This window comes from Monodon monoceros, unplaced genomic scaffold (assembly GCF_005190385.1).
Source record: "Monodon monoceros isolate NGI ecotype Baffin Bay Population unplaced genomic scaffold, NGI_Narwhal_1 Super_Scaffold_21, whole genome shotgun sequence".
Lineage (NCBI taxonomy): Eukaryota > Metazoa > Chordata > Mammalia > Artiodactyla > Monodontidae > Monodon > Monodon monoceros.
In genome coordinates, this window is record NW_021703778.1 from 53861136 (window position 1) to 53879929 (window position 18794).

The following is an 18794-nucleotide window of genomic DNA, read 5'->3' on the forward strand; positions in this document are numbered from 1 at the left end:
CCAGTGTCAGCATATTCTCTTCATTCTGGTTGGGAGAAACTTAGGGATCTCCTAGTCCTGTATGAGCACTGGGGATATTTCAGCTCACAGCTCTTCTTTCCCCAGCTTCATATAGTCTTTCCCTTTATTCATGCAGTTTTGTGTATAGTGGCAGACTCGAAAGGACCCCCAAGTGACAGATTTCTGGACTTTCCTCTGCATAGCTCCCCTCTGTGGCAGTCTGTCTTATTAAAAATTCCACCCACTTCAGCCTCAACTCTGACCTCTTGCTTCTTACCTCAGTGAGACTGCTGTCCTCTGACTGGGTTTCCCCTCCATTGACTGAGGTTGGAAAGCCTCCTCCATGAAGAAATTCAAGCATTGGAAGGGTTCACCTCATTTCTGTTGGTTCTCACGGATCAGTCTCACACTGCCTGTTATCCAAGGTCTGAACACAGCTGTTTCATGTGTTGTCCAGTTTTCTTGTTTTTGACTAGAAGCAACTCATATACTTTTGGATCTTTCTCTGGACTTAACTTTCTGTTCCATTTAAACATTTAGCTAATGCTCATACTGTACTGTGCTTTTTAAAATAAACTTTTGATTGAAGTATTAGTACACATACAAAAGTGTATAAATGTGCACGTAGCTTGTTTAACTTTCACACACTGAGCACACACGTTTAGCCAGCATTCAGATCAAGAAACAAGATCAGCTCTTCTGAAGCCCCTTGTGCTCTCTTTGTTACTACCTCTCTTTCCCCAAGAGTAACCACTATCCTGACTTCTACTAGCATAGATTAGATTTTCCTGTTTTTATATTTTATGTAATTAGAAACAGTCACATTTAGTTGTGTCTGGCTTCTCTCAAATAAAATATTTGTGAGATTCATCTACATTGTTGGCTGTAGTCAGTTGCTTATAATTTCTGTATAGTACACTTGACCCTTGAACTAGGTAAGGGGCTGGGGGTACCCATCCCCTGCATAGTTGAAAATCTGCATATATAACTTTACAGTAGGCCTTGAGAACTTTACATTTCTGTATCTGTGAATTCAACCAATTGCAGATAGTGTGGTACTGTATTAATGTATTTACTGAAAAAAAAATCTGCGTAGAAGTAGACCTGCATGATTCAAACCTGGGTTAAGGGCCACCTATATTTTGTTTTTCATTTTGCTGTTGATGGACATTTTAGTCATTTTTGGTTTGGGGCTACTAAGAATATTGTTACTGTCAATATTCCACTGAACGTCTTCTAGTGAACATATGTACTCATTTCTATTTGATGTGTACTTAGTGGAATTTTTAAGTCATAGGGTAAATGACTAAACTAAATGATTTAGTTTTAATAGATACTGTCAAAGTTTTTTGAAGGGGTTGTATTGATTTTAATTATACTAAAATATTTTATGCTTTAGTCCCTGGTAGAACAAGTTCTTGGAAGAGAGGCATTATTCTTCTTTGAGAAAAATGAAAGTTTCATGGTTATTCTTACATGTTTGACCTTCAAAATAAACTTTTGTTAGATTGGCATTGGGTTAAATTTGTGTTAATTTGGAATTAAAGGATACCCTTGTTTGTGCATCCATGAATTGCATTTGGAGCTAGTTTAGAATCCTTTGTCAGGCCATGATCCTCATTCCTTTTTTTTTCCTTGTAGAGGGAGGTGTGGTGTCAAGAAAACAATCCCCATTACTATGAAAATAAACATATGGATGAGACGAGCACTACCTTCTACCAGCTTATAGCTAGAGGCACTGAGAAACGTATTCAGATAGCTATAATGTATAAAATAATAAATTTAGGGTGGAAATTAAGAAATTATTTTATAGTATTAGGAACATATAGTTCCCAGACAAGACAGTGATTATTTACAGAAGAGCTTAGAGAACTCTGTGAGATACAGCCTTTAAAATGAGTAGAGTTTTTTTAAACAGGGCATAATAGGTGGGTGGGGGGTGGAAGTTAGCAAAGGAGAGAGAAGTATTTCTGAGTGAAGTGTCGTGAGAAACAGAAGCATTGAAATTAGAAATACAGATGGCCAGTATGTGATAGCCAGTAATCCAATGATGGGACTAGATCAAGTACTTGGTAATAATGTCATAGAGTGGGCAGTAAGGCTTGTATGAATGGGTGGAAGCCGGTGGCAGGGACTTCATATGATAGTTTGAAATTTATCCTGTGGGCATTGGGAAAGTATAGATTTTGAGTATGAGAGTGATATGGCCAAATTTGGGTGTTTAGGAAGATAATTCTAGTGGCAGAGTCAAGGATAGAGGAAAAAGTAAAACTAGGTGAAGTAATGAGCATCTATAACATGACTATGCATGGGGCAAAAAGGATGCAAGTGATATTTCAAAGAAAAAATTTACAGGATTTGGGTATAAATTAGAAGTGTACAAGGGAAGGAGCATGGCCTTTACAATCAGACAACTTGTTTTTAATCTTGTATTCACTAGTTAAATGACCTCTAAAGCAAGTCATGTAAAAGAAAACTTTCCTCTTCATAAGATGTTTATCCTGTGAAGTATATTTTGTGAACATTTTCAAGCACTGGAAGTGTAAAAATAAAAATGAATGATATATGTGTTCTCTACAAGTGTGGTCTAGTCTGAGAGAAGAGGCTGGACTGGCAGGTTTTGGCCAAATTTTGTATAGTTTCATAGGAAATGTTACTCTGGAACAAAGCCAACAAAGGAATAATTGGGGGCAATGTTGGAGTGTGGGGGAATTTCTGAGGTGGAATTGATAGCACTGGGTGAACGGTTTGTTTTACTGCAAAGAGAGGGGCCTTCTCTTTAGAATATGACTCAGAATTTTCTAATGGGTGACTGGACTGGTAGTGGTACTGTTATACCTTCCACGGTTTTTCTTAATATGTCTGGGATAAACCTTGCTCATGCCTCAAAGCTCAGTTTATATGTTACTTCATGAAGAACGTATTTCCTTTTTCCCCAGACTAAGTCAGAATACTGTATATGTACACTTAACCATATCCTGGTTTCTTCTTCACAACACTTAACTATGCATTGCAGTTACCTAGTTTATTGTGGTTTTTATTGTGCGCATTTCCCCCATTACATGGGGATACAAGATTGTCTAGTTTCTTTACCACTATGTCTTCATCCACTTAGTAGACACTCAAACATATTTTTAAACTGAGTTATAATTGACATATAACATTGTATTAGTTTTAGCTAGTAGACATTCTTTGAATGACCTTTAGTATCAAACCATACATTGGTTAGGCTAAATAAAAATGAGGGGGAGAAAATAAAGAATGGCACCAATTTTTTTCATTCTGTAACTAGTAGGACAACAAGATTAGGCACATTCAGGGTGGAGTACGTTTTTTGGGAATAATTGAGCTTGATTTTAGATGCTAATGAAACAACCAAGTGCATGTGTACTATTGGTAATTGAGAGTAGCAGGCTTATGACTCAAGAGATGAAGGCTTAAAGATGTAGAGTTAGGGATCCTAAGTATAGAGAGGTGCTATAGGAATGGATGATGACATTGCACAGAAAATTAATTCTTAACCTACGAAAAGGGGCTATTGATAGAAACTTGGAGAGTGGCTATGATTGAGGGGTAGGAAGATGAACTAGCAGAGACTTAGTTCCTGTCAGAGGTAGAAGAACACAGGCAGGTACAGCATTATGGAAGTCCAGGAGGGGTGAGAAATGGTTAGCAGTGTGAAATGCTGCAGAGAAAAAGTAGGATTAAGAGGCCACAGGATTTGGGACATATAAGAATGATGATGACTTTTATAAGAAAAGTTTCAGTATGTGGAAGGTTTTGTATGTTAGCATCTGAGCTAACGGTTTTCAGGCCTTTCTGGCAGTTAAAGGAAGGAGAGTAAGGAAATGGTACTGTAAAGAGTTCATGGAGTTGAGGGAATTATGTTGAAAGTACTATATGAAAGCAGTGTTCTGAAATTTTAGTCTAACTGCAGAATGGACTAGAATGAGGTAGAGCCTAAAGACAGGAAAATTCACACAGGAAAGTTATTGGAACAGTCTTTTGTTGTGAAATTTACAAATGTACAAAACTTAATGAGTTTCAACGAGTAGCTTTCCCATAAATTTAAGACACCATAAACATGGCATAAAGGAGAACAAGATTGCTGAGTGGACACAATAAAAAAGTGATAGAAAAGGTAGTCTGAAATTAAGTTTGACCTAGGGTTACAAGGAGGTGAAGGAAATGGGCTGTTGGAGAGGAGATAAAGGACATGACAGATGTAATAATAATATGTATGCACCTGTGTAGAGAGGGAGAGAGAAAGAGAGCAGGCAGATGGACTATTTTAAGGATAAGTGAAAACGTTACAGGGACAGGTGGATGTAGATTGGTATAGGCATTTCTTCTTATTTGATTCCTTTCTTATTAGATTATTAGACTGAGCCCTCTGTTGGAAAGGAATGCGTATATAAATAAAATAAAGGCACTAGGTCTGGTGTAAGAGTGCTAATGGTTAAATTTGCCAAGAGTGCAGGTAACATTTCTGGTGCTTACAGTTTCTGTTACTTATCCTATATCTTCGTAGATTTGGTACATTCTGTGATTATGTGTTCCTAATCTTCTAAGGCAAAGTTTCTCAAATTGGGGTATGCATATCACCTGAAATGTATGTTAAAAATACAGATTCACACACCCCCATTTTATGTACTGAATCACAGTCTCTGGAGGTTGAGATCAAGTAAGTATCTGCATTTTTTGTTTTTTTTTTTTTTGCGGTACGCGGGCCTCTCCCGTTACGGAGCACAGGCTCCGGACGCGCAGGCTCAGCGGCCATGGCTTACGGGCCCAGCCGCTCTGCGGCATGTGGGATCTTCCCGGACCGGGCCATGAATCCGTGTCCCCTGCATCGGCAGGCGGACTCTCAACCACTGCGCTACCAGGGAAGCCCAGTATCTGCATTTTTTACAGGTTCCTTAGGTGATTGTATTATAAAACAGAGTTTGAGACTCAGTCCTCTTAACACTTGGTTAATTTAAAAGAAATATTTATATGCAGTATAGTATATTCATTTTCTGCCATCAACCTGTAGGATGCTGGGTGGGTTTCCTTATTTGGTGGAGGACTTGGTTTCTTCATATGCAATAAGAGGAAATGTATTAAAAGACTTTAGTTCCTGTTCAACTGAGGAATGCTCTGATAATATACAGATGAGTTAAGAATTTACGGTGATTATTTGGATGCATGCTTTAAGCTTCAGAATTTGGTTTTTGATAAGTTCTGATAGATATATGAAATGTTTGATTTAAGAAATAATATTTGCTACCATACACTGAGACCCTATTATGCTCCAGGCGGCATTGTCCTACATACTTTAAAAATATTTTCTCTATTACAACAACCTGACACCTAAGACTTACAGGTCAAGGGACCTGCCAAAGGCTGCTACTCAGGAGGTAGTTGGGCAGATGCCCATATATGTACCTAATACAGCAGGTCCTCAGCACAGGGAATTTAATTAAAAGCTTAATTGCTGTAGGTATCTGAAGGAATTAGAGGCATGTAGTTAAACAGTTTTCATATATTTTCAGCCATTTTGGAGGGAGGGAAGAGTAAAGAAACGGCAAGCAGTAAGTTCTTTGGATGAAAATGGGTATCATGGTTCTGCCAGCTGAAAGCACTCAGACCACAGGGCCTGCCTAACCACCTTTCCATGCATCCTGGCAACAGCATTAGGGGCATTTGTCTCTTAATATGTTTCTGGATATTCATAAGTATTACAAATGAATTTGCTTTTATAATAAATTTTAGAAAAAATTTTTTCTATGAAAGTTGTCCATCCAGTTGTCTGTGTAAAAAGAATTGAGTGAGGTGTTTTATATTTTAGGTTAAAAATCTGTAAGAGCCTGATTTTAGAATTCACCAGCTCCTCAGAAGTTTGGCGAAATATGGTATGTTTCCGTTTTATTTTTTGGAATTCAAAATTGCATGTATATCTTAATGCCATGGTTAGAATAATGACAAATGTATTCAACAAATTTGGGTGTCTGCCATTTTTAAAGCATGTGCTAGGTGCTAAATCACTATGCTACCAGGTAGACTGTATGAGGAAGCCAGGTGGGATTCTGAAGAATTTTAGAAGAGGTTAGTATGCTATGAAAAGTAAAATAATTGCATAAGAAGGTTGAGAGGGTAAGCTTGGCTGTTTAGGCTATGAGTTAATAATAGCTTCCATTTGTTGGGCTCTTACTATGTGCCAGACACTGTTGTGAACAATATATATGTTTGTTCATCCTCATGACAGCCCTCTGAAATAGATACTACTGTTATCTTAGTTCTGCATATCAGGATACTTAGGCTTGGAGAGGTTAAGTAACTTGCCCAAGATTTTCCATCTAGTAAGTGACCAAACAGGGACTTGAATCCAGACTGACTCTGGAACCTCTGCTCTGTGGAGCACTGGACCTCATGAAAACGGAGGTCTAGAAGAGAGGACTTGCCTCAGTAATTTTCACAATACACGTAGCTCTTTAATGAATTAATTCATCTCAGTTAATTAATCAGTTAAAAGGTATTTTGACTTTCTCATTTTTATGTTTACAGGTTGGAAAGTTAGACTTGCATCTTTTAAATCCACATACACTATTAGTCTTATGAGGACCCCACAGGAAACACTGTTCATTTCAGGGGCGCCTTACCTCTTTCCCATATGACCTCAGGAATATTCTAGGTTTTTATTAGAAAACATGCAACTATGATAGGAAAATCTGGGAAATTTGAATATATCTTCCAGGGATTAAAAATCCCAGTTATAGGCATACCTCAGGTATTTCAGGTTTAGTCCTAGACCACCGCAATAAGGCAGATAAAGGTAATCAGGTGAATTTTTTGGCTTTCCAGTGCATATAAAAATTATGTCTACACTATACTACAGTCTATTAAGTGTGCCATAGCATTATGTCTAAAAAAGTAATGTACACACCTTAATTACAAAATACTTTATTGCTAAAATATGCTAACCATCATCTGAGCCTTCAGCAAGTTGTTGTGGTAACATCAAAAGTTACTGATCACAGATCACCATAACAAATATAATAATGATGAAAAAGTTTGAAATATTGCAGGAATTACCGAAATGTGACACAGAGACATGAAGAGAGCAAATGCAGTTGGAAAGATGGCACCAATAGACATGCTTGATGCAGGGCTGCTACAAACCTTCAGTTTGTAAAAAACACAATATCTGTGAAGCACAATAAAATGAAGTATGCCTGTATTGGAGTCCCCTGAAGTTAATGTATTCTTAGGCAAACTCTCACCCTTATCTGAATTTGAAGCCCAAGTTCATAGGCTGCAGAGGTATGGGCTCAAGCATTGATGTTTCATCCCTTCTCTTAGGGTTCTCAGATAACTTGCTATTTTATATAGGGCTCTGGATCCGTGCTGTAAACCACCTTCTGTGGTTGTCTGTTGTCACTTGGAAGGTGTTAACTATCAAGGATCTTCTTTTTTCTTTCCTAATTTTCTCATCTTTCCTCAGTTCACTTTTCAGATTTGGCCTGGATATATAGTTTGGTAGGGAAATCATCAGGGGAAAAACTAGTTGCACGACATGAGCTCTTGATTCTGGGATATTTTGGATGTGTATCTTTGCCTGAAACTACAGTGTGATTAGGATGCCTGATAAATGTGAACCATGATAATCAGGAATCAGGAAAGTTCAGCTAAGGCCAAGTCAGAGGATCAAAAGATACTAGGTTGAAGGAGGAGGAAATGTTTTCATATTTTGCCATTCTCTCTCATGAAATTGAATATTAGTGGGTTTATGGCTGATGTGGAGAACATGTTTTCATGAAATACCCAAGGAGTTTTGGCTAATGTTAGATTATCCTATTTTAATATGGAATAAGTAGGAATAGACTGGGTGTGTGTGTGTGTGTGTGTGTGAGTGTGTGTATCTGTGTGGGTGTGGGTGTATAACTGTTCCATTAAGCATTTGACTACCTGGAAAACTGTACTACTATTAGTCCCATTTAAATTATTGTAATGGTGGGGTGTCAATCCATATTTTAAATCTTTGTTCATATATTTAAATCATGAGACTCTATAGCAAAACTAAATGAAATCACAGAATACTAACTCTGGATAGGCAGTCAGTATATCTGGGTTTTTAATCCTAGTCCTGGCTTCAATGCTAATACTAAAATCTTGGGCAAGTCAATTAATCACTCTAAGGCTGCTTGGTTTTTTCTTTTTCTTCTTTTAAATTCTTTCTATAGTATCTGCTCTGAATAGGTAGAGCCCAAATTATCTTTAGACTTAAGATGCCGTTGACCAAAGTGCTTTGTAAACTGTAACACTTCATAAAAGTACAGGAGATTATTATATTTTCTCAAGTGAAGAAATCATTTAAGGAAAAAAAAAATGCTGGAAAATAGTCCTTAAAAGCATTTCTATAATTACTCTTCTGATGGTTGTTGCATTGGCACCTAATTTGAACCTTTGAAGATTATTTTTGAACAATGAATTGGGTTTATATATTAAAGTGTTCTAACTAAAGATTTGTTTAATTTATTAGAGTTATTAAACCTACGCTCAGATCAAGTTAGCAGCTAGACTGGTGTGACAACCTGTTTTTAATCAGTGACTCAGAGCTGTGATCACCCTGATGTCACCGAATGGCCACAGCTTGTAAAAGGTAATTTTAAATGTTATTTTACAGCCTTTAAAAGGCTGTCATTGTAAAATACGTGCTGTAAAAAAAATGAAGAAAATGTACAGTTGGCAGGAATACTGCCTGCTAAGAATAGTGGACCTAAGAGTTGACCTGCTTCTCCATTTAATCTCCTTCCTAAAATACTTTGTGCCCTTTCCCCAGACCTATCTGTATGAATAAACAGGAAAGTATTTCTAAAAAGTTTCTAGTTTTTAAATAAACATTTTATTATGAACATTAAAAAAAACTATGAAAAAAGTCTTAATATGCATTTTAAAGTGTGCTTTTTATGTGGTGAGAGTTTTAATAAATCTAGTATACTTGTCTCTCCTAGAGAGTTACAGTAGAAGGGCTTGCAGGCTAGAGAAGCTGGACCTCATAGAAATCTCTTTTCTGATTTGTTATTCTGACGAACTTTAGGTTAACCTAAGTCAATACTTTTTGGGTTTTTTTCTCCTTTGGTTATATGTCCTCAATTTGGTAAAATTAAAATATGTACCAGATCCTTACTTCTAAGAACTTGAGAGTAAAGAATAAAGAGACTCTTCAGGGGCTAAATTGAAGCTTGGAAACTATTGTTAGATCTTAGGTATTTTATAATTTTGAGAGTTTGGATCCTAATTTTAGGATATTCTTTAGTAAATTATTTAGAAAATTAGTAAAATATTTAGAATAAATAATATTCTAATTATTTAGAATATTTAGAATAAAACAGACAGAATACAATAAGCAGAATGACTAGAAATTTATTCAGGCAGGTACTGTTATTGCTCACTGTAAGGTAAAAGGTGCTTCTATTTGTTCAGTGTATATTCACCTTTCTCTGATTAAAAAACAATTTTTGTTTTGAGTAAAAAACAATTATGCTAACTCTGTTTAAGAGACCTAGGATAGATCGTTTTAAGGTAATAATCTTCAGTCCTTATTCTTTTGTTCTTCTTGTTGACTGAATTGGTTTAAATTACTTGGTTTGACTTAAAGTGGTTTTTGGTAGCTCACGTTAATATATGTTAATGTTAAGTGATCTAGTTTATTTACAGTAATTTCATGACATTTTGGTGCTAATGTTTACATATCCTCTTGTTTAGAGAATAGACTTTGGAAAATAGAATGTAGTTACCATTTGATGTATTTAACCTCTATCCCATTTCAGAATCTCAAAACTTTGCAGCAGTTAAAAATTGTGCTTCTGAGACTTGGATTTGTTTTTCCTCTTGCTTGTATCTTACCTTTTTGCAGTAGTAGTTTAATTTCCCTGTCATTGTGTCCTCAGTTTTTCCCCTCTCTCTCTTTCCCTGTTAATTTTGAAAGTTTTGCCGCCTACATGTATGAAAGCTTCTAATCTGCCTCTCTTCCCTTAGTGCCAGCAGGTTTATTTTTTGTTTTGCAAGCCTGCTCTGCCTCCTTACAGTATGACATCTGATGCTGGAGGGTCGCACTTTCAAAAATGAGTCAGCTGGTACATGGGGTTATCATCACTTTTTAGCTCTTCTGTCTGAGAGATACAAGTTTGGAAGCAATCTTGGGGTACTTACCCACAAGGCTGGTGGAGACCAGGTGTGTCACAAAGGTGATTTGCTTGCTCCCTGGGGGAGAGGGTGGAGTGAAATTTTTGCATTTGTGTCACTGCCAAGTCACTGCCACCTCCAGCATGCCCCAGTTTTTAGTTCTAATATCATTTTGTGCAAAATTGAAAATGTAAATATACTGCAAAGAAGATCTAAAATAAATATTTGAGCTGCTGGATTTTTTTTTATTTTTTATTTTTATTTTTTGCATTCTTGTCCTTGGACCACTGCAATGAGGGGTAATTTTGAAAGTCTGATAAAGAAGTGAGTTTTTTAAAATCTAAGAAATATGGAAAACAGATTCTTTTCTGGTGGCTCTGATTTTAAGATTCTCTTGTTAAAAGTTGTTTAGAATTTGAAGTCTCAAGTCAGTTATAAATTTACAAATCAAGTCCTTGTAATGTCAGTTTGAAAATATAGCTTTTGACATCTAAAAAATATTTTACCTGTTTTGTGAATTAAAAGTGTTAGAAATCAGTATTATGTTGATTCACCTTAATACAATATATTTTGACTGATGTAAAAGTGAATAGAGTAACAGGAATTTATTTTTAACAGCATGATGGGGTAGGCAAAATTGGTTCATGCCCCAAAATGAAAATAAAAGGCTTCTTAGTGTCTTAGAATTTTCAGTATTTCTACTTAAAATAGCAGCAGTATATTAAAAAAAAAAGAAAATAAGTGGCAACTATTTATAACTGAAGTCAATTCACAGTTATCCACAGCAAAATTTTAATACCCTAGGATGGTACAATTTTGACAGGTAGTACATCCTGCCAGTGTATTTTCAGGGAAAGCTACTTTCATTGTTGAAATAAGGTAATCATGGTTAGAATGGTAAAACAGACTTAAGTGTCTCAAAATTCAGAAGGGTATTAGATTGAAATTTGAATTATCTACAGCAGAGGTTGGCAAACTTTTTCTTAAAGGGCTAGGTAATAAATATTTTAGGCTTTGTGAGGCACATGTCTCTGACAGAGTTTCTCAGCTCTGCTTTTGTAATGTAAAAGCAGCCGTAAATAAATGAGCGTGATTCTGTGCCCGTACAACTTTACAAAAATAGGCGGCCAACCCAGGCCTTAGTTTGTCATCCCAGGCAGTAGTTTGCTGATCCCTCATCTAAAGTTTGGGACTGTTAATACCAGTGAATACTTTTGATATTGTAGATAACCAGTACTTGGCTGTAGAAGGTTTCATAGTTGTGGGTTTTTATTATAAATATTTGACTTTGTGAATAATTATGATTTATTACACTGCTTTGTATGTTGGTATCTAAATATAGTGTTTACAGTTTCCTTAAAAAAAAAAAAAAAAAGAGAACTGAGTTTTTATTAGTCTAGCCCTTACAATAAATGTGTTGTATGGCAATCTGATTTGATCACTTTTTCACATGTTGAACTTTTAAAACTGTTAACCATTAAATCTTGTTTTCAAATTTGTCTTCCAAAATAAAATGTTTGCCCCTTTTTGAAATATGGAATATTTTGCTTAACTTTACTGAATTGCATTTTACAGATCATCAGGAGAACCTCAGTCTGACGACATTGAAGCTAGCCGAATGTAAGTATAACTTGGTTGAGGCTGTGGTGTCTTTTAAGTTGCACTAGATTGCTTTAAATTGTATCACATTATTTGAAAATAATTTCCAGTTAAAGAGAGTATAATGCTTTAAAAAGTAAATTGGAAGATAGGAATACACATGTCTAATATTTTCCCTACCAAATAAATACCTCTAAATCTTGGTAACATGCTACTAGATTTCTACTTCTGGATAGATAATTGCATGCCCCTGGATTCTTACATATTTTTGCTCACCTAGCAGTTTTGGGGAAATAGATGGGGAAGAGTTCAGCTTAACAATCATTTATTAAGCGCCTGCTGTGTATAAGATATTGGGTGCTGTTTTGTGGATACAGAGATGCATAAGATTAGTTAAGCTAAATTAACCTACATAAATTTAGTCTACTCAGTGTAAAAGACCCAGAAGCAAATCATTTCAATCATTGTGGTAGAAGGATACCCAGGATGGAACATGAACATAAAGAAGTACCAGGGTACTCAAGTACCCTGATGCAATAGGGACCTAATCCAGATGGCAGGGAAATAGGGGTGATCAGGAAAGGCTAAGTTAAGTCTTGAAGTGTGACTGGGAGTTAGGTAGCACATTCTAGGCAGAAGCAGGAGCAGAGTTACAAAGCAGCATAGTGAATGTAGGGAACAGTAGGCAGTTGAGGATTTTTAGATCATAGACTGACTGAAATGTAGGAAATTGAAGGAGATGAGACTTAAGAAAGGACTAGGTGCTTGCATACTATGTAAAGGACCTTGGCCTGTCTCTCATAGGTATTTGGGAGTCAGTAAAGAATTTGCTAAGTAGGGGTAGTAACCTTGTTAGGTGTATATTTTTAATAACTTTGCCAACAGGGAAGCAGGATTGAGGAGAAATCATGTGGTGGTACGTTGACCAGGGCTTCAGTCAATGAGGGCCTAAATAAGGGCAGTGGTATATTAGGAATTCAAGATAAAGTTTTCTGGATGAAAGAAAAATAGAAGGTGAAGTAGGTAAGACTTCTGTGATTAGTTGTGAGAATATAAGAAGTTTAAGATAATATGAGAAGTGGTAATTGTTGAAGCAAGGTTTTTAAGATAGTAAGGGTTGGAATGAAGAATATAGGTGTAGGGATTTCTCTTGAATAAGAGCAAAGACCCAGATCTTATGAAACTAGAAGAAGGAGGTAAAAATGGATATGTGATGTTAAATGTATTGGTAGGTAAGAATGGGGAAGTCAAAGTCATTTGTGTCTGAATTGTCAATTTTCTTAGTAAATTAGGTCAGCTACACCACTGTGTGCTTCTTGAAAAAGTGGTTGTGGATTAAGCTTGGGACATGCAGACTTAACAGCAGATTTCTCTACTGAAAACAGTGGAAATCCTTTAAAATGCTCATGTACATTGTGCATCTCCAAGAAGGGACTATAAAATGTATTTCTCAAATTTATGTGTCCATGTAACCTTTAAAAAAAATTTTTGTGGTAGAATGCACATAACAAAATTTGCCATCTTTACTATTTTTAAGTATACAATTTAGTGGTATTAAGTACATCCATATTGTCGTGCAGTCATTGCCACCATCATCTGCATAACTCTTTTCATCTTGCAAAACTGAAAATGTACCTGTTAAACAATCACTCCCCATTCACCCTTCTCCCTAGCCCCTGGCAACCACCATTCTACTTTCTGTCTTTATGATTTTAACGACTCTACCTCATTTACTGTGAGCGCCCACAGTATTTGTCTTTTTGTGATTGGCTTATTTTACTTACGTAGCATGATGTCAGGGTTCATCCCTGTTGTAGCATATGTCAGAATTTTCTTCCTTTTTAAGGCTGAATAATCTGTTGTATGTATGTAACGTATTTTGTTTATCCATTCATCTGTTGATGGACACAGGTTGCTTATGTTTTAGCTATTGTGAATAATGCTGCAATGTACAAATAGCTCTTTGAGACCCTGCTTTTATTTTTTTGGGTATATACCCAGAAGTGGGATTGCTGGATCATTTGGTAGTCCTATTTTTAATTTTCTGAGGAACCTCTGTACTGTTTTCTACAGTGGCTGCACCAAATTAGCATTCTGACCTAATAATGCACAAAGGTTATAATTTCTCCACATTCTCATCAACATTTGTAATTATCTGTTTTTTTCATAGTAGCCATCCTAATGGGAGTAAGGTGATATTTCTTGGTAGTTTTGTGACCCTGTAACTTTTTTTTGTAATAAATTTATCTATCTATCTATCTATTTATGGCTGTGTTGGGTCTTCGTTTGCTGCCTGTGGGCTTTCTCTAGTTGCGGCGATCAGGGGCTACTCTTCATTGCGGTGCGCGGGCTTTGCATTGTGGTGGCTTCTCTTGTTGCACAGCACGGGCTCTAGGCACGTGGGCTTCAGTAGTTGTGGCATGCGGGCTCAGTAGTTGTGGCTTGTGGGCTCTAGAGGGCAGGCTCAGTAGTTGTGGCACACGGGCTTAGTTGTTCGCAGCATGTGGGATCTTCCTGGACCAGGGCTTGAACCCATGTCCCCTGCATTAGCAGGAGGATTCTTAACCACTGCACAACCAGGGAAGTCCTGACTATGTAACTTTTTAAGAAATATTTTCAAGTAGTTCTCGTGGAACACGGAGTTTGGTTAGGGGATTTGAGAAGACTGAAAACTTGGAAAGTTATTGGGGGAAATGGGTGAAGAAGTGGACCAGATATTATTGAGAGCCTCATGCTACTGAGTGGCCAGCTAAGGTTAGCTTACTGCATACTTGCAGTTTAAAGACTTTTCTTTAATAGCTAGAAGAAGATGCATGGTATTTCAGGGTTGGCTATTAGAGCATATGGGAAGTGGCATGTGTGTAGAGTGTTAACATTGGAGTAGTTGAACTTATATGTCATTGGCGATGGCCACTGTTGGAAAGGTTGTGATGCCAGGTGAAGATGGTTGGGTTGGTTACAAAAAGCCTGATGGGTCAAAGAGATAGTTCAGTATAAGTGAAACTCTTACAAAGATAGATGATAATGATCAGAGCCTAAGGTGGTGATTGGCTGAAATTGAGAGGAGGTGAGGGACCCTCAAGTTAAGAAAGTCAAATATTTTGGGGGCTAGAGTGTTGGGATAGATCATGCACACAGACATTGAAGCCACAATGCCAGCAATATAACTTGGGAAAAATAGAGCCTTTAGTATATGGGTATAATTTACCAGACCAGAGAGGGAAGGAAGAAGGATTTCAGGTAGATAACATGAGTTTCAAAGAATAAGTTGTGTTTGTGCTGTGCTTTGTTTTGTTTGGGGGGATGGGCATTATTTTTAATATAAGCAATTAGAATAAAAATGGTGCACTTAGGGGTTTGAGTTGTCTATGGAACCCTCACCTAAAAGGATTGCAACGTAAGAAAAGCCTTTGGGGGTAAATCAGGTTTTAGTGAAAGCTAAGAGATTGAGGAGCTATTATATAAAGCAGTTGAAGATAGGTGACAGCCTATATCATAAATGTATTTCTAGAAATCTTGGTGGAGGAGGTTAGATGGATGAATCAAGAGTAAAGAATGGAAAAGGAAAGATGGAGGCTTGCATTTTGTAGTAAAAACCAAGGATGGCAAGAATGTGAGGTTGATACAGTTTCTCAAATTCCTATACCTGTAGAAATTGTAACCAGGCAGTAGTTTAGTAAGATTTGTTCTACCTTAATCTTGTGGGTCTTGATTTACAAAATAGGTGATGAAGGAATCTTGTTTTTACCTAAGAATTAGCTAGTGTGTTTTATTAATGGCAACATCTTAAATTTATTAAAGCATGATTTTTTTTTTAGCACTTTGAGATGCATTTGCATTTGACATCCTTTAGGGAACACCTTGAGTACATTTAAAATAGTAATTTATATAAAATTAAAGAATATGCCTGTTTTTAGGAATTCCTAGTGTCACCCATTTCCTAGAGTGCAGAAAAACATAGTAAAAGTTTTTAAGAGCTGCATGCTAATTTATAGTTTAGCCTAGAAATAGAACTAACACAATAACCCAGATCTTTTTATTCAATTATATATGTATTATGTACTTGGATTTTGTTTAAATTTATATATACCATGTAGTAGTCTTTTTGCACATATTAATTTAGACTCTTTAATTTTCTTAATGATTTCAAAGCAGTTTCTAGTAACTTCAGATTTCTTATCTTTGGTAGTTACTCCCCAACCCTAACTCTAACACTTAGGCTATGTTTTCAGGTCTATAACTAATACAGTAAGTGGAACCAAGGGTAAATGTATCAAGTGATTTATGGTTCAGTGTTTGGAAAGCCTATTTTTTCTAAATGTTGGATAATGACCAAGGACCTAGTTCTCAGGCCATCATTATCTGTTCTCTCTAGGTAAGAACTTTAACATATATACTATGACAACTTGCATATTTTCATCTCCAACTCCGACTTACCTTCTGAACTGTAGACGTATATATCTAATAATTGGATGCCTGATTCTCACACTTAAGTCCAAAACAAAATGGAGCTCTTGATTTTCATCCTCTCAAATCTGCTTCTCTTGTAATCTTTTTGCCATTTTAATCAGTGGCAACTCTTTTTTTCTTCCAGTTCATCCAAAGTTTTGTTTTGGAAGCATCCTTGTTTTCTCTTTGTCTCACATCAGCAAATCCTATTGACTCCACCTTTAAAATTAATTGATACTTCAACAACTTTTTTTTTTTTAAACACCATTTCCACCTCAACCACTCTGATTAAAGCCATCATTTACCAAAAGAATGAAGTTGTTTCCCAGTAGTCTTGCTGCTTCCATACTTACCCCTTACCAAGGTATTTTCTGTGTAGCAGCCAGAGTGATCTTTTTTAAGATCGAAGTTAAACCATGTTGCTTATACTCAAAACCTTTCAAAGGCTTCCCGTCTCTCTCAGAGTAAAATCAAAGGATCTACAAGGCCCTGTATGAACTTCCTTTCACTTCTGTGACCTTTCCATTTTCTCTTGACCATTTTTGTCTATGGCTTTATGCTCTTGCCCTTAATGTTTTGGTGTTCTTAAGACTTGTGCCTGTTTTCTGTGACCCTTCTCTGTGATATCCACATGGCCTCCTTTCTTACTTGCTTTAGAGCTCTTAAATGATACCTTATCAGAGAGGCCTTCCTTGACCAACTTTCTTCAAAGAATGGTCATGCTCTGTCTTCCCTGTGCCCCTTCCTGTGCTGTATTTATCTTCATGGGATTTAATGTCATCTGACTGGTTTCCTATTGATTTCTTTGTTGTCTGGCTCACTTAATACTGTCAGTAGCATGGAAGCCTAATGAGAGTGCCGGGCATACAAGAGGTAGTAAGTATTTATTATGTGAAAGAGTGAAATGACATTTATGTGAAATGTTTATTTCTACCTTTTCAGTTCCCTTGTAGAAATGTAGGAAGAATATTCTAGGATCAGTTAAATATAAATAAACTGATATATGTACATAGCCTACAGAACTTGGGTAATAACATCTTCTTGAGCACTTACCATACGACAAGCCATAGTGCTCAGTACTGTACATGCATTATATCATAGGAGAAGTAAGCCTTTTATCAGAGTAGACTATGGTGATATAACTTGTGTCCTCTGAAAGAGATTGTAGAGAATTGGTATAGTTTCTTCCTTAAATTTTTGTTAAACCCTTCTGGTAGTGGTGCTTTCTGTTTTAGAAGGTTATTTTATTTATTTTTCTTGCGCTATGCGGGCCTCTCACTGTTGTGGCCTCTCCCGTTGCGGAGCACAGGCTCCGGACGCACAGGCTCAGCGGCCATGGCTTACGGGCTCAGTCACTCCGCGGCATGTGGGATCTTCCCGGACCGCGACACGAACCCGCGTCCCCTGCATCGGCAAGCGGACTCTCAACCACTGCGCCACCAGGGAAACCCTGGAAGGTTATTTTTTAATTGATTTAATATCTTTAATAGATATAGGCCTACTCAGGTTGTCTGTTTCTTGTGAGTTTTGACAGACTGTGTCTTTCAAGGAATTGGTCCATTGCATCTAGGTTATCAAATTTGTGGGCATAGAATTGTTCATAGTACTCCTTTATTGTTTTTTTAATGTCCATGTGATTTGTAGCAATGTGCCCTCTTTCATTTGTGATATTAATAATTTGTGTGCCTTCTCTTTTCCTTAATTAGCCTGGTTAGAGGATTACCAGTTTTATTATTGATCTTTTCAAAGAACCAGATTTCGGTTTTTCTCTGTGGATTTCCTTTTTTCAATTTCATTGATTTCTGCTCTAACTTTTCTTATTTCTTCTGCTTACTTTGGATTTAATTTGCTCTTTATTCTAGTTTACTAAGGTGGGAGTTTAGATGATTGATTTTTTTTTTTTTAAGATCTTCTTTCCTAATAAATGCATTTAATGTTATGAGTCCCCTGTAAAGCACTGCTTTCACTGCATCTCACAAATTTTGATGAGTTGTGTTTATTTCAAAATATTTTTTAGTTTCTCTTGTGATTTTTTTCTTTGACTTGTGTTACTTAGAAATGTGTTGTTTAATCTCCACATATTTTGAGATTTTCCAGTTATATTTCTGTTACTGATTTCTAGTTTAATTCCGTTGTAGTCTGAATGTAGACATTGTATGATTTCTGTTCTTTTAAATGTGTTAAAGTGTGTTTTTTGGCCCAGAATGTGGTCTGTCTTGGTGAATGTTCCATGTGAGTTTGAGAAGAATGTGTAATCTGTTGTTGGATGAAGTAGTCCAGAGATGTCTATTATATCCAGTTGATTGATGGTGCTATTGAGTCATCTGTGTCCTTAATGATTTTCTGCCTGCTAGATCTGCCCATTCCTGATAGAGAGGTATTGAAGTCTCCAACTATGGTAGTGGATTCATCTGTTTTTCCTTGCAGTTCTATCACTTTTTGCCTCATGTAATTTGATGCTCTGTTGTTAGGTGCATACACATGAAGGATTATAATATCTTCTTGGAGAACTGACCCATTTCGCATTATGTAATGCCCTTTTTTTAACCCTGATAGCTACTTTGCTTTGAAATCTGCTC

The 18794-nt window shown here is 36.6% G+C and overlaps 1 protein-coding gene across 3 annotated transcripts in view; it reads left to right on the plus strand.

The window, feature by feature from the left end:
- UBE3A (ubiquitin protein ligase E3A) overlaps nt 1-18794 on the plus strand; it is a 92632-nt gene that overhangs the window by 22425 nt on the left and 51413 nt on the right. Inside the window, exons 2-4 of one of the 3 annotated variants that reach the window (XM_029237093.1) lie at nt 5831-5894; nt 8522-8641; nt 11743-11787. In XM_029237093.1, the coding sequence (XP_029092926.1) occupies nt 8622-8641; nt 11743-11787 (65 nt within the window). In that variant the 5' untranslated portion in view covers nt 5831-5894; nt 8522-8621. Of the gene's footprint in view, nt 1-5830; nt 5895-7387; nt 8642-10145; nt 10217-11742; nt 11788-18794 lie in introns of those variants that run through there. The other 2 variants (XM_029237094.1, XM_029237095.1) reach the window with 2 other exon arrangements.